General features: G+C 43.2%; 1 protein-coding gene across 1 annotated transcript in view; it reads left to right on the forward strand.

Moving 5' to 3' along the window:
* DOCK5 (dedicator of cytokinesis 5) overlaps positions 1–15,054 on the forward strand; it is a 175,334-nt gene extending 160,280 nt beyond the window's left edge. Inside the window, 10 exon segments of the mRNA XM_037497137.2 lie at positions 303–389; positions 2,194–2,341; positions 2,344–2,369; positions 3,316–3,399; positions 4,039–4,176; positions 6,421–6,587; positions 8,633–8,801; positions 9,437–9,575; positions 10,491–10,579; positions 11,207–15,054. Coding sequence (XP_037353034.1) covers positions 303–389; positions 2,194–2,341; positions 2,344–2,369; positions 3,316–3,399; positions 4,039–4,176; positions 6,421–6,587; positions 8,633–8,801; positions 9,437–9,575; positions 10,491–10,579; positions 11,207–11,311 — 1,152 coding nt within the window. The 3' untranslated portion in view covers positions 11,312–15,054.
* Positions 15,055–15,792: the final 738 nt, after the last annotated feature.

Consider the following 15,792-nt stretch of genomic DNA (forward strand, 5'->3'; position numbering starts at 1 on the left):
TGGCACACTGTGATTTCAGTGGAAAACTCTAGATTGGGAGTCTGGAAACTAAACAATACCCCTAGCCTGCTGCCAATGTGATATCACCTGAACTAGGCTCATCTCTCCGCTCTTCACATTTCTACCTAGAGGGTGAAAGGGCCCAAGTAGATGATCCCTTGCAGCATCCAGAATCCTTACATCTTTTGAGAAAATAAAGTCTGTTCCCTAAGGAGTCATTTGAGAATGAAAGCTCTGCTGTACCAGGGATTTTGCTGTTTTACCTGAAAACTGACCAGCATTTTCTGTCTTTCCTCTGCCAGACCATGTGGATCGAAAGGACCACATATACAACTGCATACACCTTTCCTGGGATCCTCAAGTGGTTTGAAGTCAAACAGATTTCAACAGTGAGTCATTTGAAATTGGAACTGGAAAAAAAAAATCTGTGGCCAAATATAATAACAGCCTTTGTTAAAAATCCTCCTACTAGCTGGCCAGCCTCCTCGGGCCAACTTCATTTTCCAAAAGAGAAATAAAGACACACTTGTGTGCTAGAACTCCTTGTAACACTGATGTGACAACACCAGCGCTATAGGTTCCTCACAGTGAATGACTCTTTGATGACCCAATGAGTATTGTCTCCCATGGGGCCTGCCAGCGCCCAGACACATTTTTGGGATGTCATTCAGATTCTTCTCTCCCAGAATCTTTCCTCTTCTTTTATTCTCAGCTAATCACATCACCAGTCACCCTGGACTCTTCCATCTTCATCACCCAAAAGCTGCCCAATTTACCATTTTAACACTTACTAAAATCTCTTCTTCATTTCCAGCCATCTTACTTTTCTCATCTTCCTAGTACCTCGTTCAACCCCAAGGCTCCCGATTGGCCTCCCTGCCTTGTCTTCTTCAGGCTCCCTTCCCTCACTTCCTCAGGGTGTGAACTCTGTGGGGGCAGACCTGATCACGGTATCTCTGTGCTTAAAACCCTTCCTCAGCTCCCCATGTCTCTAGGGTCCCATGTTCTTTTGCAGACACTACAGGGTCCTTGTGACCCAGCCCTTCTACCTTATCTTCTGTGGAATCTGCTGGAACTAAAATGTTCATTCCTTGCTATTTCAGCTGTCCTTGACACTGTTCATTTTTTTCTGCCTAAAATGTCCTCACATCACCACACAGATTACCTCCTGTCCAGATTCATTTTAGGCACCAGCTTCCCCAGGAAATCACTCCTGAAATTCACAAGCTGGATTTGATGCCTTTTCTTTATGGCCCTTGATAACTAAGGCTTAATTCTAAGGCATTACCTTCCATATCTTCATGTCTTGAGACCCCACTAAAATCATAAGCCTGTCCCAGCCATGATTTATAGGTTCATCATGTTTGAAACCTTGGTGCACACCACAGTACTCTGATAAAACAGCTGTTCAGGAATATGTCATGAACAAGTCTGAATTGCAGTTCCACGTGTTCCACATCAGCCATGATAAGTTATTATTCTTCAGGTCAAGTATAAATGATATTTTCAAACCAGCACTTATAGATGAAACTTGAAATGTCATGCTGGCTATAATAGGTAAAATGAAGAGGTCGTGGGGTTTCTTGAAACCTGTTTTGAAACATTTCCATAGAAGGACACGTCTCACTAACTCCATATTGCATCTCACTTCATTTTCATCCAAAATTCAGCCTATTACAATCCATCCTATTATTTCTTACTTCTGTTAAGCACGGGACCTATACTGAAGTCACTTGTGTATCCTCTGACTGTATGACTTTTAGAATCACTTTCTTCTTCTCAGGGAAGAAGCATTAGCCTCTCACCAATGAATGTTTTTTCTGTGCAAAAATATTTCCAATTAGATACTTGTTATTCTATTGTTACTGAGCTTCTCAAAATCAACCTAGGAAGTTTTGCACAAGAAACCATCATTCTGGCTCCATTTTTTTCTCTCAATATTTTTAGAGAGACTTTGCCCCAAGCAATAATTAGTACTGTAAGTCCAGTTTTTAAGTCATCGTTGTACTCTCTCTGGAGACTTTCAATAGCTTATTTTGCAATTTACATAAGTGTGGTGTCCTTGAAAGTAATCCTGACAAGCACAATCACTCTGTAGGCTGGTGGGTGTTTTATAGCTTTGGAGGGGAATATACAGGCTCCTTTCATTCTTTGCTGGGGGGCCGACTAAGTGCCCTGCCTGCTCTGTCACAGGAGGAAATCAGTCCTTTGGAGAACGCCATAGAGACCATGGAGCTCACCAATGAGAGGATCAGCAACTGCGTGCAGCAGCATACCTGGGACCGCTCCCTCCCCGTGCATACCCTCTCCATGCTGCTCAGCGGCATTGTCGACCCTGCTGTTATGGGGGTTTTTCCAACTATGAAAAGGTGGGTGCAGGCTGGCATCCCTCCCAGACTCTAAGCCCCTGTGAGTCTCAGTACCTCCCACAGAGGATGGTGCAGCTGGTGAATTTGTCTATCACACCTTCTCAGAGATTTTCATTCTCCCTTTTTTAAATGGGGAGATGAGATGAATGAAAAGCTCAACTCCTAGAGACCCTCAATCACCCAACCACTGTCTGCTAAAGAGTTACCCCAATATAATTGAATGGTCGACCTGGTAAACCTGAGGTTGACACCCCACTACTGCCTTTCTCACTCCCTTTCTCCCCTGAGAGGTGGAAAGCTTACAAGTGGACTCCAGACCTGAGGGTGCTCCAGAATCAGGCAATGTCTGTGGGAAAGGCAGAGCCACGTTCCATCAGAGTTAGCTTCTAGCAGCCCCCACCTGACAAGGTGTGCCATAGCTGTATGGACAGATTCCAATTTAACTGTTACTACACTTAAATGAGTTCAACTGAGTCTTGCTGTCCATTTTTCTGGAAAAACATGCCAGGAGTGCTCAGGGCATGTGAATCCATCACATAGGGTTTGGATGTGGCACCATCTTAAAAGGGGGTTGTGCATTCAGTAAGAAGAATTCAGTTAAGTATAATTAATAGAGACAGGATTTTTAATTATTAGGTATATCTTTATGACCAAATAATTTTGGGGTCCTCTTGAATATAAATAAATTTGACAATTACACCCCTGTGGGCTAGCCTGGGGAGTGGGAAGGAGACAAATGAGAAGGCGACTGGGCATCAGTGGGCTGACTCTTGCTTCCGTCACACACAATATCCTAGCAAGACCAGGGGATCACCTCTCTGAAGCCTGCCTTCCACTGACCACTCTGTGTTCTTGGACCAGATGCTCAACCTGTCTGGGCCCCAGCCTTTGCATCTGAGAAAAAGGAGCGTGTGCTAATTCTCACTCGCATGTCTTCTGCTTTCAGGCTTTTTTCACAGAAAAGTACTTGCAGGAGCATCCTGAAGATCAGGAGAAGATTGAGCTGCTCAAGCAACTGATTGCATTACAGGTATGCCTCGGGCAGGTGTGGGGCAGACAGGGCTCCTTGGTAGTGGCCACAGTGCAGGACACCAGTGGCGCAGTGGTTGAGCGCTGGGTTGCGAAGCTGCCCGAGGGTATAATGTACAAGCCCACTTTTAGGCCTACTTTTTTTTAATGCCATAAGGAAACACCACCTATATTTATTTGTTTGGCCTGGAGACCTAGGAAGGCACCTCTTTAGAGTGCATGCTGTTGAGAGGTGCCATCCAGATTCCCCAGTTGGTTTCCCAGCCTGTGCCTTCTGCTGAGAAATGTTGGCTCCTTGGCCTCAGCTTTCCTCCCTCGCTTTTGTGAACAGTGGGAGAAAGTGCAGCCAGGAATTCAGTCTGAGGCTGAAACCATCCATTGCTTCTCCATAGAAGTGGCCTTCAGCTCAGGGAGATTTGTCTAATCTGTTGGCCTTCCCTGTCTGGGGCCTGCTTGTGACCTTGGTGTGTAGCTTCTCTGCATCCCTGACCTGAGGGCCTCCATCTCCAAGCCCGACATGGAGGAGCAGCATTTCAAAGCCTGGGCCTGCCACTTTACCTGCTCCTCCTTTCACAACCCCCAAATCTGAATGACCACTCTTCCTAAATCATATTTCATTCATCTCATGTCCCTTTCTAAGATGCCTTTGCTATCAGAGGGAATCCGCATCCACGGAGAGAAGCTGACGGAGCAGCTGAAGCCGCTGCATGACCGGTTATCTTCCTGCTTCCGGGAACTCAAGGAGAAAGTTGAAAAGCTCTATGGGGTTATAACACTGGTAGGCACAGAATTGTCTGTTTGTTTTTGTTTTGTTGTGTTGTGTTTTGTATTGTTATTATTTTTTCCCCTGACATCTTATTTGGTTCTCCTATAAGTGAAAAACATCCGATATTTTTCTTTTTCCTCCTTATTTCACTGAGCATAATTCCTTCTAGCTCCATCCACGTTGCTGCGAATGGCATGAGTTTATCTTTTTTAATTGCTGAATAGTATTCTACTGTGTATATATACCACATCTTCTTATAAACCAGAGACATGCTAAAGGGGAGGAGGAGGGAGAGGGATCAGAGGGAGAGCCACAGGGGACTTTGGTGATGGTGCACAGGTGAAGGAAATTCTATGGATGGTGCACGGGTGAAGGAAATTCTATGGACTCTACACCTGGAGGTGGTGGGGCTAGCAAACATTGTTTAAAAATGAACCATGATGTGGTGGCACAGTGGTTGAGCACTGGGTTGCAAAGCTGCCCGCAGCCTTTGCAGCACAGGTTCGATCCCCAGCCGCTGGGCGAGGGTCCCACATGGCGCACAGACCTCTCCTGCCGCCCACTGCTCCCCTCAGCAGTGTACTTTGTCAGTCTGCTTGTTCTGCTCTCCGCTCTGGCTCTGGCGAATTCTCTCACCCTCCCATGCTTCTGTCTATACCCCAGTGCTTGTATAAATAAATAAATCTTTAAAAAAAAAATGAACCATGATGTAAAAAATATATAAAAAAAATAAATAACACTGGCAGGTTTTTCCTAATTTCTTTACCTTTAGTGCTATTGACTCATTTTGCAGATGCCAAATGAGTCATGGTAGCATGGGCTTGGCATGCCAATATGGGGGCAGGTAGGAGAAAACTAGTCAACATTGACCTTCAACTGCCATTTTGCTAGATAGGGGTTCTCAAACTTGACCCACCTTCAGAACCACCTGGAAAGCTTGTGACAAGACAGGTTTCCAGGCCACCTTCCCAGAACATTTCATTCATTAGGTTTGGGGTGGGGCTCAAGAATTTGCATTTCTAGTGTGCTCCCCAGTGGAACTGATGCCAGGGTCTGGGGTCCACACTGTGAGAACCAACCACCTGCCAGAAGAGGGTGCTTTCTAACCCCAGACACTGGTATTTGTCCTGTCTAACCCAATTCTTCCCCCCCCCCCCACCTTGGGGTGGAAAATGACTTAAAAAAAATAATTTACTGTAAGAAACCCAATTCTAAAATTTTTCCAAATCTTCTATTTTTTTATTTTGATGAAAACTTTACTCTTTTCACACCTTTGAAGGAGAGAAAGACTTGTTAGATCCACTTGCAATGCATATTGCTGATTTCATGATTTTTTTTTTGACAGTTCTAACACCATTTTTCACAGTTACAATTTTTTTTCCTCTTGAGAAGTTGGGTGGAGGAGTGTATGTGCCAACCTCTTCTCTCCAAAAGTTGGCTGTAGGCTTGTTTCCAGCTTTATTTATCTGCTCCTTCACCTTGCTCTCTTTAAATGTCCTAATGTTTCATTCCCTGATGCTCAAATTCTCTTTCCTCAGTTCCGAGCTCTGAACTACTTTTCTGTACTCTTCTCCCTACCCCATACTTCCATCTCCACTCCCCGTTTTTCCCAGAGTATCTTGTTGATTATCTTTTTCATTTGCCTGAGAGTTTCTTCATGTCTTCCTAAGAATTCGCCTCCTGCCTTACTGCCAATAAAGGCTTTTCTTCTAGGAACATTTGACTCCATCACAAAGACTCTAACTTTGACCCAATGAGTTTAGCTGTTAGTAAAATGAGGCCAATCTTAGCATGTAAATCTGATAGGGTGGCATGTGAAGATAATCATTTCTTCTGGTGCCATCTTTTAAGAGAGATCAATGCTCCTTTATTCCCTAAGATTCATCAGATTGAGTTTCAGATCTGTAACTTCACTCTAAAATTCTTCTCTTAGGCCAATATTCCATTTTTTACATGACCAAAAGAAGCTAAACTGGAGAAGCAAAGGTTTTCCTATTTTATTGATAAATAATGCACATCTTTGTCCTCTTTCATATGTCTGACAGTAACTGATGATGCATTTTTCCTTAATCTTAGAAACAAAGTAGGTTTAACTGAAGTTGTATTTATAACTGAGAAAATAGGTCTCTATGGTATTTAGCCACCGAGGCAGTACAGGCACAGACCAATCGGGATGAGGTGCCTTTGCCACAGACAGCGGGGATGGGTGCTGCACCAGTTCTTCTGGGCTGAGCAGCAGGATCGTATCTTCTTCAGCCCCCCAACTTGACTGAGAGGAAGCAGAGCCGCGCGGGGTCTATGGTGCTGCCCTACATCATGTCGTCTACTCTGCGAAGATTGTCCATCACCTCGGTGACTTCCTCTGTGGTTTCCACTTCCTCAAACTCATCAGATAATGCTCCTTCCAGACCTGGGTCTGATGGGTAAGAGTTTGACCTTCAGCCTTCAGGAGGGGTGGGATGACCTCTAACTGAGGTTTGCTTTTGGCCACTGCAGTGGCATATGGCCAGTGTGATACATCTTTGCCTTCAGGGAAAGAATTCAGGGTAGGTGGCTTATTCTCATGAATCTTTTGTTTCGTTCATTCTCATGAATCTTCGTCATGAGGAATATTTTTACTTACATAATGATGACAACAATTAGGATAAATGAAAAAAAAACCTCACCCATAACACACATCCTGTCACCCACCCTATCACATATCAGTTCAATATTCTGTGTTAATTTATAATTATTGCTTGATTTTTTTAATCTCAATTTTAAAGACTTCTGTAATTTTGAATAGGTAATGTAATCACATGACATAAAACTCGAAGGTTCAAAGTCATGCAGTATGAAAAACCCTCTTTCAGTCCCCAACTCCCAATTACCAGTTCCCATCTCCAGAGGCAAGTGATGTCAGCCTTCAGGTGCCCAATGTGCTCCCGGCAGCTCTGTATCCACACACAAGCAATGCCTCCAGGTGTGTTCTCACCTGCAGTGTTTTCTATGAGTAGCACCATGTAATACTCCCTACCCCTTGCTTTTCTCACTTATGTACCTTGAAGATCAAGCATTTCACAATTTCCGGTACTTCTGCACCTTGACACATTCAGCAGGTCCCGTGGAGGGGCCCTTGGTTGATTTTAATCTTTTACTCGCACAATGGTGTCAGTGAGGAACCTTTCAAATAAGTTAGTTTGTGTGTGTGTGTGTGTGTGTGTGTGAGAGAGAGAGAGAGAGAGAGAGAGGGAGAGGGAGAGGGAGAATAGTAATATGAGAAAATCTGAGAGAGAGAGAGAAAGAAAATAGTAATAGGAGAAAATCCCAGAGTGCAGTTGCTCTATCAAAGACATATAGTTGCACTTTTCAAAATTATTCCCAAAGTGACTCCCACAGTGAATAGCAGTTGTGCCAGTTCACAATCCCTTCAGCAACGTGCAGAGTGCCTGGTGACCCAGACCTTGTCACCCTTGTCACTTGTTAAGGTCTGGTTCATCTTTGGATGTTTGCCATTCTGGTGTGAATTTATAGTTGTGTTATTTCTGTTTAAGAGTAAAATAGTTAATATTTTACCAATTGTAAAATTAGTGTATGTATGTGTAAGAACTTTTCAAAGTACTAAAAACTTTTAAAAGAGCAAAATGCTTGTAACGACAGCACTCAGAGATAAACACTGTTAAAGTTTAGTTATATATTATATGATATGAATCAGTATATACACATACATTGTATGGAAGTGGAACAGCATTGCATATGCCATTTTTTTCACCTACTACTTAATATACATGATGATGATTTAATGTCATTCTTTTATTATTAGATATACATCAAGACAGCTGATTATTCCTAAATTTAAAATTCCCTATTATGGCAATTACCTGTCCATATGACCTGTCCAAATGGCCCCTCCCTGGAAATCAAATGTTTAGCGTTTCTTAAATTATTTATCCTTCCTTTTCCATTGACACAGATATCTTTACATAATTGCAACTATAACAGATATAGTTTAGTGATTGGCTTTTCTACCTTTTTACTATAAGTAAATCCCATGTTGCTGAATAATCTTTACTGTCAGTTTTTATGGAGACAAATAAAGAAACTGAGGATGAAAAGATTATCTGCCTGGGGTCACCCAACAAGTAAGTATATGTAGGATTTGAACACAGGCTGTCTGGCTCCCAAGTGTGTGCTAAGTACATAAAGCAACTATTTATTTTTACTATGTGAATTCTCTGCCTGTAAGTTTAAGTAGACCTTCTCTTACTGGGATAGAATAAACATTCACTAATATTTTCTCTCAGTACTTTAATGGTCTCATTTCTGTACATACATGCCTTGAAATGTTGAAATGATTGTTGGCATTTCAGGCTTAGACCCTGAGAGGGAAGTGATAGGTCAAGATTCAGTTGAGTAGGCTTTTCAGGAGTAAATGCTGACTGCCGGCTGACCAGTGTTTTGTGGCTTTGTCCTTGGTCTTGGCTGGTAGGTCAATTCTGGAGCCACTTCTGGAGCGCAGGGCCTCATCAGGTGCCAGAGTAGAAGATCTGCCCCTCAAAGAGGACAATGAGAACCGGATCAGCAAGTTGAAGAGAAAAGACTGGGGCCTGAGCAAGTCCCAGGTCATTGCTGAGAAAGCACCGGAACCTGATCTGATGGTAAAAAAAAAAAAAAATGTAAAGCCCTGGAGGTTTGCCACCTCCTCCCTCATAGCCAGGCACCTTGCCAATCACTTCATAGCCTCAAGTCATGAGACAGAAGCCTGGCTCTGGTCTCAGGACACAGCAGCCTGTGGTGGCGTCAGAGCTCAGAGGGGGCTAAGAAAAGCCAGCACAGAAAATCAACTCTCTAAATCAATATTGCTGCAAGATCTTGTCTTTACAACATAAACATGTGGGTGGATGCTTGGAGTTGCCGTTCTCACCGCGTTCCATGAGTCAGTTCAAACGTTGTCATTTCTCGTCTTCTAACTTTAAAAAAATAAAAATAAAAAAATAAAACCTACTTCTTCTATAAACCACATCAAGTTGTTAAGTGTGGCAAGACCACCCTTCCCTGAGAATCAGAGCAGCTGATTTCCAGTCTAAATGACACAGCCCAACTGTGGTCAAAATCAAGTGTGTGGCCAATGAGAAAATAATGCCTACTAGTGTCTCCACCCTGGGGCCCAGCACACTCTGTGATAGGCTTAAAAATGGCTCCTGGAATGGTGCCTTTTAACAAGGTCCCATCTAGCAGCCAACCTTTGTCACCATAAGAATATTGTGTTGTGTTGTGTTTCCCCCTGTACTAGAGCCCGACCAGAAAAACACAAAGGCCAAAGAGTCTCCAGTTGGTGGACAGCCGGCTGACACCATTTCATGCTTCTTCACCTTCTCAGTCAATGCCCCTGAGTCCGCCTCCACTCACTCCTAAAGCTACCAGGACCCTAAGTAAGTTTTCCTATATCCCTCACACTCCATTCCATCAGGAATAAATAGAATGTGTTGATGAAGCTGGGGAATTTTTAACCACATCTGCCACAAAATATATGAGACTGTTGTAAAGTTGGTTCCGTTGGCGTGGTGGGAGTACACAATTGGACTAGAATTTGGCAGAAGCCCTTGGGTTGCTAAGACGCATTAATGTGTTCAAATCATGATCCGAAGGGCTCACTGACCCTTGTCCAGCTGTGAAGTTATAAATGAGGTGGATCTGGACAAGGGCCAGACAAAAATCAAGTAACTTATGAACTATTAGGTAAATAGCCTGTATTTTATAAAGAGAATGGTTCAAAATAAGGACGTGTAACAGATCTGTTGCATATACTACTTAGAGTCAGGCTTGGAGAGTGAGCAACACACAATGCTTGAGAAGAAATTACAAAGTACTTTTGAAACAAAGGCATAAAGGAGGGGTAAATCACTTGTGCCAAATGGGAGGCAGTGGTCAGCCGTGAATTAAATATTATCACGTAGCTTCCTGGAGGGAATGGATATTGTGCCCTTTAAATGACCAAATTCAGTTTGTTTATAATTAACCAATAGTCACGTAACAGGACTTTTTCTGAGCACCTGGGACAGAAATGCCAGAGAGCAGTGTAAAAAAGCTTCATTCTAGAAAATACTCTCATTTTCATTATAATAGTGAAAACCTTCGACAAAAGATTTTTAGTTCAGAACTTCTTGTAAAGCCATTTGATGAATGGACATTTGTTACAAGGGGTAAGAGCTCCTTTCCATTCAGAAACTGCAGACATGACCTTTGTAATTTGGCCAGGTTGGTGTAGGTGTTACGATGGCAAATGGGTTCTGTGAGATTTCTTATAAATTCTCCTCTCTGCCTTCATTGCTTTTTATCATTTCCAGGCTCCCCATCTTTGCAGACAGATGAGCTGATGACTGCTACTCTCCCACCTCCCCCTCCCCCCAAAAGCAGCCAGAGGAACTCCGCAGAGGTAGGGGACAGAGCTGTCATGGGAATATGACATGGGAACACAGCATTGGGTTTCCCAAGCTTTTGAGTAGGCAGGTTTTTCCAGAACTTTGTCACTCTGATTGACTCTTGGTTCATTCCTGAAATAACAGGAATGAATAGGATAGCAGCAACATGCAGTTATCCTGAATAACAGGATAGGGGAATTGTAAATGAGAAAGAAGATGGACAGGTAGACCTTTTCATCCAGGTGAAGGGAGAGCTTCTCTGTACCTTACCTGGGTATGGGTGGTGAACTAAGAAGTGAGTGCTGGTTCACATTGGAAGAATTTACTTCTTCTGAGTGAGTTTTTCTGTAATGATCCCTGATGGGTTTCCATCATTCATTCAACAAATACTTGATGAGTGTCTGCTCTTTGCGTGCCTGGCACCCACGTGCCAGGCTACAGCAGTGTTGGTATATTTATGATTAACTCAAGGAGAACAAGGGAAGACACGTCAGTCTTATTTCCCTCATCACTTTGCAAAGACTGTGCAGATAAATTTAGATCAATTAGAAGCTAAAGCAGAAAGTGAGAAATGTGGGCGGAAAGACAGAATTGGTAGAAAGATAAGACGCATTAATGCTTTCCTGTGTCTCCCCCTTCAGATCGCTCCCCCACTGCCTGTCCGAAGAGACGCCAAAGCCCCACCCCCACCCCCTCCAAAAGCTCGGAAATCTGGCATCCTTTCTGCTGAGCCTGGATCCCAGTGAGGATCTTGTCTTCCCTCCTGGGCTTAAAACACCTGGGAGAGCTGACGCCGGGGAATTCGCCTCCAGGGGGCAGTGTCTGCAACTACAGTGCTCCCTGCTCACTTCCTTTTCTGCCTGGGATGAGGTACACCAGCTCAAAACTGGTTTTGTTCTTTTGAAATCTTTCTCTTTGATCTGTGCCTGATGCCAGACCACGTGTCTGGTCCATGTGGAATTTCAGAACTTGCCACATCCTGCGCATTTCTCAAAGGAGAGACCTTCCTCGCCATTATGAAGTTGCAGTCTCCATTGTGGAGGCCATAGGTCCTTTCTGTGCCAGAGAAGTTTGGTGATGGCGGCGGAGCAACCCATTGGTGTTTGGAGGAATTTCTTGTTTCCTTCTGAAAAGCTGTCCCTGAGACATACTCAATCCTATATAAGTACTGGAAGAGACAGATAACAAATACACTTTGGGTCTCAAATTAGTAGACCCTTCTAATGTGACTCCTTTGAGGAAAACAACTTTTTATTGGAGAGTGACTGCTTTCAAATGTTATTGAAAAAATATGGACTTTGTCCTGAGCCCTGAACTCCTACATCCCTCCGACCCCACCCCTCCCTGGCGTCCGACCTCGTCACACTCCTGACTCATGGCCCTCACTGTACCACAGTCGCTCCTACTTATAGGGACTCCTGAAGCTCTTTCTTTTGCACACACTTTTCTTATCCTTTTGCCTCCTTTGAGCACAAATCACTGGATTTAAGGAACTTAGAAGCCTGGGATCAACAGTTTCTCTTCCAGATCCCATTTGGATGACTCTGCAGCCCCCATCTGCAGCCTGATTTACCCTGGAGAATACAGTGCAATATCCCCCTTTGATTATTTATTCGTCTTGACTGTGGAGTTAATTTGATGACATGTTTATGGTACTATTGCCAGTACTTCTTTCAATAGACAAAAGGGATGATGTAAATGAGCAAGTATTATCTACACAGACACAAAGCAGCCACACAAAGTTAAAGGGCATTTTGAGCTGGAAAGGCTTTAAAGCAGATACAAGCAACCCCTGTGCCTTGGAGATAGTAGTAATTAAGTCTAAACACAGGAAGTCATACTCTAGAGTCTCACTAATAACCCAGCTTGCTAATTTAGACTTTATCCTGTTACCACTTAGACCCAGAATGCAAATTTGACAAACACTTTACTACCTTCCTCTAGGTGGGGCAACAGTGAGAATGTCCCAGATATGTCTATACTCTTAGGTATTTATAGCAAATAGAAAACTTCTTGATTGTGCACCCCCCTACCAGGGGTCTCTCACAACGTTGCCCAGAGCCCCCTGTCCTTCTCGGGAGAGAAGGGATAGTGCTTTCAGCTCCGGGAGTCTGGACCTGCTTTCTGGCCTCTATGTGTGCCTACTTCACCGCCATCCCTTTGTGGGGAGAGATCCTAATTCATCACAGGGTTAGGGAAGCAAAACTCTGAGATGTGTCCAAAAAGACGCCCTAAATTAGTGTGCGTGTTCCAGAAGTGGTGAGGGAAAGTAGGTCCTTCACCCCTACAGCTCTCCCCTCACACGCCCTCTAGAACCTATGATGTGGTATGATGGAAAGAACCTGAGCTCTGGAATTAAACCCATTTGGTTGCCCATCATCCCTGCTATGTCATCTATTAACTTTGCAAACTCCTACAAAGCATTTGAAATTCGCTGAGCTTTCATTCTCTCGCCTTTGAAAAATGGCGATAATATCTGCCACACAGGTTTTATGAGGGTCAAGTGAGATTGCAAATTACCTTTTTAAAGGTAATTTAAAATGTGAGTGCAGGTTCGTTGTGCACATACAGTCCCTCTCCCAAAGGTGGGATCTGTTGGAGTTTTTCCATAGTTATTTATGACTAGAGACAAGAAGTTAATAAGAACTGAAAAGGATTTTCAGTGGAAAGAGCCCAAAGAAGAAGGAAGGAAGCAACACAGGAGTTATTCAGGGCTTATGTGGAGCCTGGAGCAGCTTCTGAGAAGTTGCCTGACTGGAAGGGATTCCTATTCCCCACCCTACTTTTCAGGCTGCCATTAAAATACAAAGATATAAACTGAGTCACACACATTAAACAAACAAGCAAATCAAGCCAGTCCCTTGAGGCTGGGAGGGTGAGTCCTGCAGAAGGATCTGTGAGCGGAGGCTGGGAAAGTCTGATCCACCAGCACCTACCTAGATACGTTCCCTTTTTTAATATTATATATTTTCCATCTGATTCACTTTCCATATTAATGGCAATCGTAGGTCTCTCCTTCCTGAACACAAAGAATTCCAGGTAATGTAAATAATAAATTGCAGGAGGCATTGGAAGGTTTAGGTCCTTGGGAAGCCTCTGGGTAAAAAGAAATCATATTTGAGAAAAGTTCATAAATAATGTCTGTCCTGAAATCAAAGAGGAAGACTACAAAGAAATGTCTTATGATTACCTTAAATATTGGAGAGATAAGGGACAGGAAACAAAGTAGTGGCCTTTATATTCTTTGAAAAGAACTCTGGGGTATTAAAAGACATTGAAGGGAGCCCCCAAACTCTCACAATGTGGTGGATACTGGTTTATGAGATTTTTAATTTTTTTTTTTTTTTTTTGCTCTGTACTGGGAACGTGTCTTGATTTCAGACTTTTTTTTTCATTTAACATATATTGAGCTCTTACCCATCGCCGCAACCACCACACTAGACCCTCAGGATGCAGAGTGCTTTGTGTTGCAGCGCAAATAGGCCTGTGTACAGACGGCGGTGACGTGCAGCTGGGAAGTGAGTGGTATGAGGGAAAATCTCCTCAGGAAGGGCAGCTGTTTGCCGCCCCCTCCACTTACACACCTTAACTCCAAATTGCAGTCATTTTCCTGTTAGTAGAGGCTGCTCCCACCCCAGAAAAGAAATCAGGCTTGGAGATAACAATCTGCTGTTGTTAACTTTCCAGGCTCCAAAGTCCTGCCCCTCTAATTACCCCCAGATCATTAGGTGATTCTTATTTAAAAATTGAGATGTGACAAATCTTCGATGTACAGATGGATACATTTTTACATAGATACACAACCTCTGTCACCATCTCTCAGGACAGACAGAGACCACTTCCTGTGTTGTTGAAGTTTCCCTCATGTCTTTCAAATTTGTTCCTTCTTTCCTCTTACTTCTCAGGTATAAGAAAAGGGGAGAAAAACCCCGCTGTTAACACGAGACTGTAAAGATTCTACCTGGACCTCAATTTCCTCATGTTATATATATGTACACTCACGTGTGTGTATATATTTGAGGCACCATGATTTTTAGAAACCTTTCAGTCATACCTTTCTTTTTTTCTAAGTGAGTAAAAAAGAAAGAAAGCCAGAAGGAAACTTTAAGTTTCTATGCAAAGACTTTCAAGTCCATGCATCATGACCAAGTAGCATTTAAAAATTATGTGGAAAAGGTAAGTTTCTCTTGGGATGAGTTAATAGCAGAACCATCAACTTTAACTATCTACAAAAGGAAAAAAGATGATATTCCTGCCATCGATGATGTCAGGCTGATTCTTAAAATCCAGCCAAAGCTGGTCTTCAGCCTGTGCTGCCCAAACTCACCCATCTATAGTCACTATTTGTGAGTTGTTTCAACAATTTGTCAAAAGTTCTGTTGTAATGATTTTGTAAAAGTAGTGGGTTTCAAACATGGACAGTAAAAGAATATGTGTCGAAGTAGAAAATTTTTGTTCATATTTGCTATTATTTATTTTTTAAATTAAAAATGGAAATGTATTTTAAAGTATGGTGTGTTTAGTTTATTGTTACCCTATGTTAATGAAACAAAAATCATTTCTGGACTTTTCCTTATTGACACCTCCTTTGTGACATATCACACTCAAGAGTCTCTGTGGCCTCACTAGAGTCCTGTTAATTTAAACTTGTACCATGGAATTGTTATAGGGCAGCCCCGATACAAAACGGGGTGCCTGACTGTGGGTCCTCACCCGCACGCTTTAAAGGACTTACCAATGCTCTACTGCAGGCACACGCGAAAGGTTAATAAAGGGTTTATTTACAAGGGAAAAGGAAATAAGGAAATGTACAACTCAGGGAGAAAAGTGGGAGACCAAGTTTTAAATGCGTCCTACCTGATCCGCCGATCTGGAATCCCAAATGGCACTCTGAGAGCTGGCCGCGAGCCAGGAGCCGTGAAGCCAGGAGGTGAGCGACAGAGCGAAAGACCCCAAAGCCCATGTGTTTGGTTTTTATACCAAACCTGGCTGCTGCTTAACTCCACCCTCAGGTCCCAGCCACCCTCCCCTTGGTGGTGACAGGATTTGTCTTTCCCAATGTCCTGATGGCTTTGGTCTGGAGTGGGGGTGGAGTCCACAAAGCCTGTATGGGATTAGCTCAGGACATCCTTTCCCCCTAACAGAATCAGAGTCTCTTTTGCCTAAAAGCCATGAAAACTTCAGACCCTGGTTCTGCCCCACCCCGTCCCCCTCCATCCGTCACTTT

This window comes from Talpa occidentalis, unplaced genomic scaffold (assembly GCF_014898055.3).
Source record: "Talpa occidentalis isolate TD23 unplaced genomic scaffold, MPIMG_talOcc4v2.1 talOcc4.8, whole genome shotgun sequence".
NCBI classification, from domain to species: Eukaryota; Metazoa; Chordata; class Mammalia; order Eulipotyphla; family Talpidae; genus Talpa; species Talpa occidentalis.